Here is a 12,169-nt window from a genome sequence, read left to right on the forward strand (position 1 = left end):
CAGGCCTCATTCATACAGTTTGAGAGAGAAAGGGGAGAAGCGACATTCTTGAGTCACTGGGCACAACCTGGTAATTCTCCGAACAGGCAAAACAGCTGTGATTTGCAACATTTCTTTCCCAGGAACTTTGGATTCACGGTCTCTTCTAACAGCCGCAAGGAAGGAAATTTAGGCTTAGAGACGGTAAAGGATTTGCCCTGGATTCTGATCTCGGTCTGTCTGGTTCCCGAGTCGCCACACGCAGCCACAGCGAGGACCATATCTTGGTTCCTCTCTGCACTCCAGCAGGCCCCTCAAAGTCCTGCTCTTCCTTTAAAGGGGGGGCAGGGGGGCCGTGCCCCCAGGGAACATGTGGCAAGGTGTGGAAACAGTTTTGGTTGTCACAGCCAGGGGGCAGGGTGCTAGAGTAATCTGGCGGTAGAAGCCAGAGATGCTGCTAAACATCCTACAGCATACAGGACACCTCTGAACAAAGAACGATCCAGCCCCCAATGTCCCCAGCGCAGAGGCTGAGAACGTCCGAGTCTAAAGGAAGGCAGGCAGGAAACACGTCCAGGAGCCAGATGCGGGGCGAGTTGTTTTTAATTTCTCATGTCACTTATCTCCTCAAGACCCTCTTGAGGTAGGTGCTGTTAACCCCAATTTGTAGTGAAGGAGGTCACAGCTCAGGCCCCTAAAGGAATGTGCCCAAATCTCAGTGGCAGACAAGCACCTGTGGCCCCCAGGCCCCCCTGGCAAGGCGGGAACGCCGGCAGTGCAGTGCCCCAGGGCGGCCGGCCCTCCGCAGACCTCCCTCCACTTCCTCTCTTCTCGTCTCAAAAACCCCCCTTAACCCTGAGATCGGGAAACGAGGCGGGCTGCTGGGCCGGCAGAAGGGCCAGTGTGAATGTCAGAGGCTCCGGGAGCTGGGCTGGGTCTGTCAGCACTGAGACCCGCCCAGGACTGACTGGTTTGCCTTGTTGTTTAGGGCACCAATGTCTCCTCCGTGCAAAGAGCCCAGACACACCCAGCTGCAGTCCTGGCCGCCGGGCTCTCCGGAGCAGGAGCCCTGGAGCTGCAGCAACGCACCACCATTGCTTTCCCAGGCGACCTCCGATGGGCAGGGTGCCCAAGGACACAGCCAGGGCTTTCAAGGCAAGTCCGGGAGCACCTCCGAGCCATTCCCTTCACTTTCCCCTTTCACATAACTAGCGTTGACAGTTCCAACAGCTGGAAACGGGGGTGTGTGTAAGACAGAGCAGGAGGAGAGGAGAGGGGAGGGGAGACGGGGAGAGAAGCGGGAGAGATGGAGAAAGCAGAGGGAAGGCAGAGGGACAGTGTGAGAGGAGCATAATAAAACTCAGAGAAGGGACGGGGCTCAAGACAAACAAAGAGCACCTCCAGGACGCAGGAGCCTCCTGCAAACGCGGGGGCACCCTCCTGCAAACGAGGGGGGACCGCGTTAAGTGAAGCTGTTCTCAGACTAGAGCGGCGGAGGCAGACCCCGGGGGCGGGGAAGGGGCGGGGAAGGGGCGGCACTCACAGCTCCAGGATGAGGACGACGTCGGTCTTGCTCTCGTAGACCTCGTGCAGGGTGATGACGTTGGGGTGCCGGATCTCCTTCAGGATGCCGACCTCGCGCTCGATGTCCTCGCGGCTCACGCCGCGCCGGCTGGACCTGGTCCTCCTCTTCTTGATGAACTTGGCGGCGTACTGTAGCCCGGTGCTCTTCTCACGGCATTTCTTCACGACTGCAAACTGCCCGCTGAGGAGAGAAGGTGCGGGAAGGTCACGGGTCATTTATGTGGACTTCATCTTTCCTGAAAGATAGGATCTGTGCAAGGATGCGGCACGGGAGCACCAGGGCATTGTGAAAGGTCCAAATTGTGGGCAATTCACAAACTTAAAGAGGAATAGTTCTTAATTTATGTATTTCAGTTTCATTAAGGCTGTTTCTTTATGGATAATGTTGCAAGGAATACAAATTATTTTCTTGAATTTTACTGACTAGGTATTAATGCCTCCACTTCTGTGCTCTCCTCCTTCCCTCCCATGTCAGATTCGGGACTGAAGGAGGAAGGAGCTCCGATCCCACCTCACTTCTGACAAGCTCTTTGTTTGTCTGTCTAGGAAAGCAAAGGATGGAGACCAGAGAACGGGTAGAAAAATATACAGGGCCTTGCCTTTGATGACATATTTCTAGCACCAATATTGATCAACTGAAACAGTGAGAACAAAAACACTACATCCTTTGGTGACTCTGCAGGGACCGAGAAGCCATATGTACTAGGCATTTGTTGGTATCAGGACTTCTCCAGTATCACCTCCCTTCTCTTCCTGTCCCAACAATATATCTAGGGATCCTGTGGTTCTGGGAAGCTGACTCTACCCTCACCTAGAAATATGGATCACGTGACCTAAGCTAGGCCAACCAGTGCACTACAGTTTCCTGGCTCTGCTGAGAGACACAGGACCTAAGTAAGACTTTCTGGAAAATGCAGAGACAAAGACTTTTTCTGCGACTCTTTTCTCTTCTGGATGTGAACACTGAACTACATGACAGCAAAAGCTGCTGCCAGCCATCTACACAAGGGGACCCACTCTTGGTTTAAAACCAACCATTGTAGGGGCAGAGCTGGTAGAAGGAAAGAAACTAGGTCTGGATCAACCCTAGTCTGAAGCCATCTGCCTTTGGATTTTCAGCAACATAAGCCAATAAACTCCCTTTATTACTAAAGCCCGTTTGATTTGGGTTTTCTATTTTTTGCAGAGGAAAGGATCCCTTATGCCACAGCACGTAACCAGATCTTCCTACCCATACATGAAAGAATATAATAGCAGAACTTAACACAAAATAATGTGAATATGTAAGAAGGTGAGATCTTGCGAGGGAAGCAGGCTACCCTGAAAGTAAGTGAAACACAAGGAAAGACCCTTCCTGTATGGGCACGGGCACCCTCACTTCTTCCCTAGCGCCCAAGGCGGGGTGGACGCACCCAGTACAGGAGCTGCACCTTTCTCGTCACCTGCTGCACAACTGCGTGTGGAGAATCATCAGTTATTTTTAGCTAGCTATATTCTCCACACGTGAAGACAACAGGGGAAGAGAAAATCAAATTAAGGGTAATATTTCGATGTTACAGAATGGATACTTTATGGGGCCGGCCCCGTGGCCGAGTGGTTAAGTCTGCGCGCTCCGCTGCAGCGGCCCAGGGTTTCGCTGGTTCGGATCCTGGGCACGGACATGGCACCGCTCATCAGGCCATGTTGAGGCGGTGTCCTACATGACACAACTAGAAGGACCTGCAACTAAGATACATAACTACGTACTGGGGGGATCTGGGGAGATAAAAGCAGGAAAAAAAAGATTGGCAATAGTTGTTAGCTCAGGTGCCAATCTTTAAACTAAAATGGCTACTTTAAAACGTTACTCATTTACTTTAGCAGCAGGAGGCCAGTGAAGAAAAAACACCTAGTGAAGGATTATTTTTATAGCAGTGTCAACTTTTTTGCATGGCAGGTTATTAATACCCTCGTCCCCGCGCAGCAGGATGGCAGAGAAGCTGAGGAATGAGTCACACTGGAAGGCTAACACCAACTACCCATAAACTCGCCACCTTAGAGAGTCATAGGATCTGTGACGACCTCATCAAACCATTCTCCAATTTCTTGGGGAGTGAAGACCTGGCGTTCTCTCCATTGTGGGGTGGGCCGCAGAGATGGGGCTCACAGTCCGCCCCTCACGAAGACCGGACGGTGATCCCACTGAGCGCTCCCAGGCGCACCAGGACGGAGGGGGCGGCGCACCAGACCCCCCCCGGGCCTTCCACCCTACACACAACCCGCACTTCCAGGGGCCAGCCCGGCGCTCCTGTCATGGTCACGGCGACGTGTCGGAGGCTATAAACACTCAAGGAAGCCTCTGTGGTTTGAATCACGTTGCTTTAAAAAACAAAACCAAAGAGCCAAAAAGTAAATTTCAGCAGGGGAGCCACCAAGAAGTAGAATGCAAGCCTAAATTCTAAGACTATCCTGAATGTGTTTTCACCCCTCAAACATCCCATGTTGACCTTTCCCCCCTTTTAATTACGGGAAGCTGAGAACGTCAAGGCCACCCACCCTAGCAGCCGGGTTAAGGCGAGCTATCCACATCTGGAGTGTGGAGGCCAGAGGCTGTGCGCAGCCTGAGCTGAGTGTGGCCCCAGGTTTGCCGAGAAACACAGGAACTCACTCCCTCACTGGAGAATCGAGTCTGCTCTCACACTTTGGGGTCCCCAGACGCAGGGTGCTGCTGGGAGAGGAGCGGACGAGGGCCAGCAGGTGGGAGAGGCTCTGGCCCAGGAGAAGACGTGATTCTCCTGCCGCACGGCTGCATGCTAGTGTCCCTGCTGACCTTGGCTGCAGAGGGTCAAAGAGGGTCTAGAGTGATTTGGGGGAACATTTTCCAGACCCATCTCAATGCCGCCTCTTTAAAGACACTTTTCCTTATTTTTCTCCAGCTCCCCACCAATCGGCCCCCCACCTCCTGCTCCAATGCAGTGCTCTCTCCTGCACCTCGTGCCCTTGTGTGTCACTTACTGCTCTCTGCCTTTCCTGGCCCATTGCCACTCCTCTCAAGACGGTAATTCCTTGAGGACAGATGGCTGTCGGGTGCATGGCATCCTCCTACCCCCTGGGGCAGTGGGTGCAGAGCTCTGCCAGGGACCCACGCACCATGCTGACCTGCTGCTCTTGAACTCCAAATCCAACATTCAAAAACCAGGAGTTAAACTGAAGATTCTCCACTGTAATTAAGCAGAACCGTGCAGGGCTGGAGCACAGACTGACTGTGTTTGAGGCTTGGTTCCACCACCTGCTGGCTGTGCAACTGTGGGCTGACAGACTATTGAATCACTCTGTGCCTCAGTTTCCTTATCTGTAAAGTAGGCATAATAACAGTGCGTACCTGGAAACGTTGTTGGGATGGAAGGGGAAAGATTTAAAGAGTTAAGCTGGGTGAAGCGGTTAGAACAGCCTGGCAGTGGGAAATGTTCAGTAACTGTTACCGATTATTAATCTTTGACAACTGCAGTTATTTTCATTAGCTCACAGTTGCTTAAATCTCCAAGCTGTGCAGTATTATCCCCAAAATATCACCTCTCATGACTGCCAGGGCGAAAAGAGCTCTAAAACGAAAGCCACAACACGGCTGTACTGTGTTAAAGTGTGCAAAACTATTGCTAAATCTGGCAGCTGGCTTCAACCTTCAAGCTATTGCCCCGCCCCCTGCCTCTCCCTGCCCCACAGAGGGAGTGTGGCCGCTCCCTGCCACTCCCTGCAGCCTGGCCGCCTGGGGAGCTCACAGTCACAGCTGAGCCAAAGCACAGGCAGCAGGCCCACAGGGCCCAGGGGCCTTGGGGCGCCACAGCAATGCGGGTGGGGACTTTCACAGCGGAATCTCTTCACCCAGCCAACACTGGGGACAGACTCCTGGGAGAAGAAACGGTCTGCGCACAGGAATTTGCCATGTGAGGCCTAATTCGAGCTGGGCTGTTGGTTAATTGCCACTTCCATCCTCTCTTCCTGGGCAGCTGGCCCCCGCCCGCCTCCCTGCACCCACTCTGGGGGCAGTTCCTCTTCTCCCGTTCCTCCCTCCCCCACCAGCAACTGAAGAAACAATTTGTTTGGGTTTTGGGGACAGGGGCGTCTACACTGTGGGCTCCCAGAGTAACAACCTGATGACGCTCCCAGGGTCTGCTCTTACAGGGAGGCAGTAGGTGGATGCAGAGAACGTGGCCCCCAGGGCCGTGCCTGGGGGACGGCCTGTCCCTCAGGACCCCATCAGGGATGGCCGCCCATGCAGAGGCTGCAGCCAGAGCCACGTGGCTTCTTCCTGGAAACAACCTTGCTGTGTCCCAGGACACCTGCGCCTGAGGAGCTGGAGCAGGCGAGCCTCAGTTTACCTGTGAACTTGCCTGCTGGCTAAAATGTACCTGTAATCTCAAAAGCAACACTGGCAGTGCTTCCGGGTGGTTCGCGGATCTGAGCCGCGGGATGTGCACACGCCCGCTGAGTGGGCCAAGGCCACGCTCTGCCTCTCATCCTTTTTATGGTCTGTTTAGCACCACGTTTTTTCACGTTTTGAGCTTTTTGTTGCTGATTTGGCTACTTGTACCGGCCCCCACAGGTAGTGCTGAAGTTGGTCGGCACAGAGAAGTGTGGGCCGACTTCGTGAGGGCACCACTTGAGTGCTGTGGCTGTGAGGTCAACATTAGAGTCAGCAGCAGACATTAGATAAGGTGCCTTTTCACAAAAACACACACGAAAGGAGGTTAGGCACCGATCTGTTGACGGAAATGCGACCCCAGGCTCACAGGAGCCCAAACCTGTGCTTCTCTAGGACGAATGGTCCAGAATTGGCTAATTCGGGATTTGTGGTGAATTTGGAGAACATCATTACCATGAATAATGAGAACGGGCTGTACGTCGCTTTTAGAAAATGCACAAGTATTCTTGGTCATCCAGCAACGGACAGTGTTGCTAGGTACAGACAGCCAAATGCATTCTACCATAAAACTTCCAATTAAATGTAGCAAACAATTACTAACTACTGGTGGTCAGATACATACAAAGACGAGGAGACATCCCTGCTTTAAAGAAAAACTCCAGCAAGCCACCCCCTGTGAAGCCACAGCAGGACTGGAGCGTCATTCTGGGCAAGAGCTTTGCGAGGGGAAAGCAAAGAGAGGGACTTGTGGTTAAAATAAATTTGGGCAACGTTGCCTTCTTCTCCCCATTGAAAACTCACACTGTGTTTTAACTAATTAAAACCACCGCTGTAACATGTTTTGAGGTTCTCTGCAATAAAAAGAAAACCACATTTGCACGTGTGCTTATGCAGCACAATACCAACAGCTAGAAAGACCCACAGAAGATTCACAAGGTCAGCATAAGGATGACGTGCCATTTGTGAAGCATTCATGTTTCAGTAGGTCTGAGATATTTCACAGTGCATTAAAAATAAACCTGTTAAACTTCGTTCCACTCAGTTAGGTTTTATTTTCAAATTCACTTCTGTGTCTAAGCTTTGCTCACTTGGGGAAAGACAGGATGGACATACACTGTCGGAGAAGATGCCGCATTCAGAATGGAGGAAGAGCACTCTGGCTGGACGTGACAGTTTGCTCCACCTCGTGGCTGGTACCTAACCCAGGGCTCAACATTTTCATTGCTGACCTTGATCCACACACCACATTACAACAAGCCACCTACCCAGAAAGGTGGTGCAGATTCAAACAAAGTGACTAAAACACCATACAATTTTTTCTTTGATTTTAAATATGTATCCAACGAGTACATATGACAGTTAAAAATTACTTATGATAACTATTTATTATTACTAATTCCATACATTAATGCTGGAAATTTAAATCTAAAAGCTGATAAGTTCCATCTCTCCCTTCCTCCCAAGTCTTTGCAGTAAGGTTTCTAATTAACAAGAAATAATTTTTACTTTAAATTCATATATTAACCCCTGGCACAAGTTTAGTGCTGGTTTATGGGCCATCTGTTTTTCTTGAAGAGCTATGTTGAGAGAGTGGTCGTAGCAGAATTCTTCTGGAACACTGGAATTACAGGTCTTAAGCAAGAGGTGAGGTGACAGAAATGGTTTTCCAAGGATGAGTTAACATTTGATAACTCACATTTATGGCAGGAGAAAAGATCCCAAACAGTTTATAGACTAACGGCAGAGACAAGCATGTAACACAATCACGTGGGAAGGGCCATAAAAAGGACATGGCCACTCTGGGCCACTCCTGAGGACAGGGTGAGGTCAGGAGACCCAGGCCGTGTCCTGAGGGCTGAGTGCCAGCTGGGAGATAAAGGTGTATACAGAGGGATGGTTTCCGAGAGGAGGCACAGCATGAGCCAAGGGAAGGAGGCATGGGAGAGCCTGCCTTGTATTTCCAGAGAGAAAAGGGAGTGGCAGGGAGGTATGAGGGCAGCCTCACAAACAGGACCCCGCCCAGGATGGAGCAATGCCAGCCCCAACCCTGCCAACAATGTGGGAAATCAGGGACCTCTCTGAGCCTCGGTTTCCCCATCTGTGCGAGGGCAATGATGACATGAAACGAGCCCACGCATGCCAGTATAAGCCGGGTTCTCTAAACACATCAAGCACATGTAAAGGATGAAAATTAGGAGGCTGTTTCAGTTTCATACTTCTCAAAGAAGCCCAGAGGGTGGTGTGTCAGTGGCTGAAAAGCAGCACCAAATTTCTTCTTGGCATGTTTCTACCCAACAACTTTGACAACTCAGTGTAAAGTCCCTACATTTTTTCCCATTAGGACTAACAAAGCTGTTTTCACTTCGGATGGAGACCTGTTCGATTTGCCTTCTTTGGTCTCCAAGGACCTTGTGACTTTGCTTGGATGCTGAAGTTTTAGCCTGTGGGCCAGCAATGGGAAGCAGACTGCGTTTTGCAAAGATGGCCTCAGCCATACCTTCCATCTCACATGCTCTTCTGCAGTGTGACTCTGCCTCTGCCATCACGAGGTGGGCTCTCGTCCTGATCCCCAGGAACCTGAGGCTGGCCTCACCAAAAGAATGTGCAGAAGTGACCTGGGGCTTCTGCCTGGGTTTCTCCGAACGCATAGTCTTGGGAGCTCCCTCTTGGAACTCAGCCACCAAACTGAAGTGAAACCCAAGCTATGTGGAGAGGCCATGTGGAGGAGGTGCTCTTGTCAACAGTCCCTGCTGAACAGACAGCAGCTGTAAAAGGCCGGCCAGGTGAGTGGCCATTGGATGCATGGCCCATCAAGTCTTCAGCTGGGTCCAGCCCCAGCTGACGTCTTAACGCAACCACACGAGAGAGACCCCAAGCAGGAACCCTCAGGCAACCCACAGAAGCATGAGAGATCACTAAGCGTATTTTGGATGGTGGGTTTAACAGATGACCCAGGCAGCTGTGTGGAGGAAAGATTCGATACAGAGGGTGAGGGACCACCAGTAGGTGGCCACTGTCATGGACTGTCCTAATGGGAGAGCATGGGGAAGGAGTGACAGTGCCCAGCCCATCTTGAACGCAGGTCCCACCCCAGGCTACACAGACGAGCCCTCTCTTCCACCAGCACGTGTGGGCTTGCTTCTCAGGTTCTTTGCATCTCATCTTGGCAGCAATCCCTCATCTTTCAAGGAAAGTGCTGCATCATTTAGGAGGGACCTCTGCCAGAACCCGAACCAACAACAACAAACCCCAAAGACTCTCACTGAAACACCTTAACAGATTTCTGCCGAGCTGTGCTCGTTCCTCGTCTCCAATCTACCTTTCCCAGTCTCTGTGGTGAAGCAGGTCCCGCCCCGAGAAACACACAAAACCAAACGCCCCGACAGACCCAGCAAACATACAGTTGCCTGATCCTCATTCTCACCGTCCGGATGCCCGGGGCATTCCCAGGGTGACCCACCTTTAGGGGACATGGGAAGAGAGAGCACTTGTCCTCTCATTCAGTGGAAACCCCTTCCACCCTAACCCACCCCCACACGGCTGAGGCTAGCCCCTCACGGGAACGGGTGCTTCAGCACTAACTGCGCGCAGTTCCCTTGGAGCGTTTCTGTGGCGCAGCCCACACTCGGAACTGCTCTCTTTCTGCTCCTTGAGGAGCGATGCGTGACAGGAAGGCAAATCATTTTTTTACCAAAAAGCCAAGCTGGTAATTTATTATTATTATTTTTTTAAACCCTCCCCAAATTATTCTGAACTGCTTTCGTGGCTCAGTCAAAACGGCACATGATTTGGAGAACAAAGTTCCCCCAAGAATGAGACAGCAGCGCAGGTTGCCAGGGCTCTGACAGGGAGAGGCAGGGTTTGCCGAGGCGGGTAAACGGCAGCAGCATGTCACTTTGGGAACCATAACAGCACGCAAGAGTCAGGAGTGAGATGCAGAGCGACAAGTGCTGCCTAGGGACGGCTGGGAGACATGAGTTAATGCACCAGACAGAGGAGCATGGCGCAGAGAGGCGGATCCCATCGGGAAAGCATCTTCTCGGACGACAGGACCACAGAGAGAGGTCTGCCCAGGAGAACAGGGCAAAACCCAGCATCCAAGGCAAGGGCAGGCAAGGGTGTGGCTTCCCAAACAAGTGTGGCGTTGCCAGTGGGTCAAAGAAACCAAACACACAGAGTGTTGGGTGGCTGGAGCAGCCTCATCCTAATTAAGGAGTTAGCAAACCAGAGCAGGTGAGGCCTCGGGAAGGAGGACAGCAGTCGGTGCCTTTGCTCATTCCACAGGTCGTGCGATGCCTCTTTGGAGGGGAAAGATCTGAGATCCATCTGGAAGAGCATTTTCCAAATAAAGAGATGCTATTTGCAGAAAGGGTTTCATGGCCAAGCAGGTTTAGGGAAAAGGGGGTAAACAGAGTCACCACAGGTCTCTGTATGCAGGACTCAGACCTGCCCTCTCCCAGAGGAGGTCCAGCTTGGACATTTCAGAGGGTTGGGTTGTTGTTAACCAAACCTTTTTTCTTTTTTTCTTTTTTGCGTCACGGAGCGTTGCGAAGCCCCGTTCCCCAGGGAGGCTGCTTCGGCCTCTCTGCACGCACAGCCTCCTTTCGGTTCTCAGCGCAGCGCTGCTCTGCGGGGGCTCTCTCCTGGGACCCGACGCCGGTCACTGCCGCCTGAGGGCCCGCGGGGGCAGCGCTGCGGGGGCAGGAGCCCAGGGGGTTCAGGCCTCTGGGCACTCTGGCCCATGAGAAGAGAGGGGACCGCTGGGTCAGGCCCGGGAGAGGGGGCCGCACTGCGAGGAGGGGACGGGCCCAGGCCTGCGCGCGCCTGCTGCCGCCACCTGAAGCAGTGGGGGCCCGGAGTCGCACACGGGCCGCCGGGGGGTGTTTCCCATGGAACCGAGACAGCGGGGTGATGGGCGGGAGCCGGCGTCTCCGGGGCCCACTTTCACGCCCGGGAGCCCCGCCGCCCGTTCTGGGGCCGACCCCGCGGGTCTGCCGCCCGCTGTCGTTGGGAACCTCCCCGAGGCGGGGCTGGCGTGCGACACCCGGGACTCACGCCCCCGGGGTGAACGAGGCCCGTCCACGGCGCGGCCCGCGAGCGCGGGAGCAGCGTGGGACCCGCGTGCCCGGCTCAGACCCGGGGCTGCGCGGGACGCGCGCCTGGCACTCGCGCGCTGTGCGCTCGTTTTCGTTTTTAAAGCGAAAGGGAAAAGAAAGAAGAAAACAAGTGCTGGGAAAGTGTCATGTGATACAATCTAAACAGGACCTCCGACGGACCAGACAAATACAACCACCTCCAAGTATTTTCTCCAAATACAGGAAGCCCCATCGGGAAGCAGGCCTGCCTTGCGGTCCAGTATCACGCAGAGTAAAACACCCTTATACGGAAAGGGTGTCACGCAGGCTCAGCCCTCTCATGTGATGAATGGTGACCATGACAGGTGACTGGAGAGCCGCACAGGGCTCCGGGCCTGCTTTATCCCTCCAAGTCCAGCATGCCACTCCTTGGGCCAATGCCATTATCTGATCATCCTGACTTTGTCATAGAATTCTGTTTCAGCTACTGGGCCAAAGTTAACTGGGCCACAAGGTACGATCTGTTCTCAACTCAGTAAGCTGCTCTCAGGGGAAAAAGCTGAGAAGGGAGCAGGAGGCTCACACGACTTCATGGGGAAAGAGAAGACAGACAAGGAGCTGCGCTGAAGCCAAAAAAAAGAAAGTCAGATTTGTTCAAGGTGCTGATTCGAGATGGGAAACAACCAGCCAAAGGAGACCAGCGAGGAAAAGTCCAGCAGAGTCTGCCGGGCATAGGCTGTAATTATGCAAACACTATACTCAGCTGCACAGCCTGCATGCAGTTCACACGGGTACTCTGCCTGGGCCTGGGCACCAGCGGCACTGCACAGGATGTCTGAGTATTCTCATGTCTGCCTTCTCAGCTCACGTAGAAATACTATTTGCCGTGTTTTCATGGGCAGGTTTGGGACCCTCTGTCATGCTTTGTCATTCAAGAATTAGCTCCATCTTATCCCGAGAACTCAGGTTTGTATTGGTGAAGAGTTTGGATGAGTGACATGGAGGAAATTCAAATATGCTCGGTGTCACACGGCTTTCAGTGCAGCCGCAGAACTGACGTGCTTTGGAGACGCTTTCCAGGAGCCTGTCTGGCTCTCGAGACAATACAGCAGAGGGGAGTGGCTTCTTC

The 12,169-nt window shown here is 52.9% G+C and overlaps 1 protein-coding gene and 1 long non-coding RNA gene across 3 annotated transcripts in view; one reads left to right on the plus strand and one right to left on the minus strand.

Annotated features, from left to right (window-relative positions):
• DAPK1 (death associated protein kinase 1) overlaps positions 1 to 12,169 on the minus strand; it is a 172,123-nt gene that overhangs the window by 81,784 nt on the left and 78,170 nt on the right. For both annotated transcript variants that reach the window (XM_023627106.2, XM_003363984.5), the window contains exon 3: positions 1,523 to 1,744. In XM_023627106.2, coding sequence (XP_023482874.1) covers positions 1,523 to 1,744 — 222 coding nt within the window. The remainder of the gene's footprint in view (positions 1 to 1,522; positions 1,745 to 12,169) is intronic.
• Positions 966 to 2,713, plus strand: LOC138920466 (uncharacterized). The gene is made up of 3 exons (XR_011431645.1): positions 966 to 1,134; positions 1,562 to 1,757; positions 2,110 to 2,713. It is a non-coding gene; the product is annotated as an uncharacterized lncRNA (long non-coding RNA).

Source organism: Equus caballus, chromosome 23 (assembly GCF_041296265.1).
Source record: "Equus caballus isolate H_3958 breed thoroughbred chromosome 23, TB-T2T, whole genome shotgun sequence".
Classification (NCBI taxonomy): domain Eukaryota; kingdom Metazoa; phylum Chordata; class Mammalia; order Perissodactyla; family Equidae; genus Equus; species Equus caballus.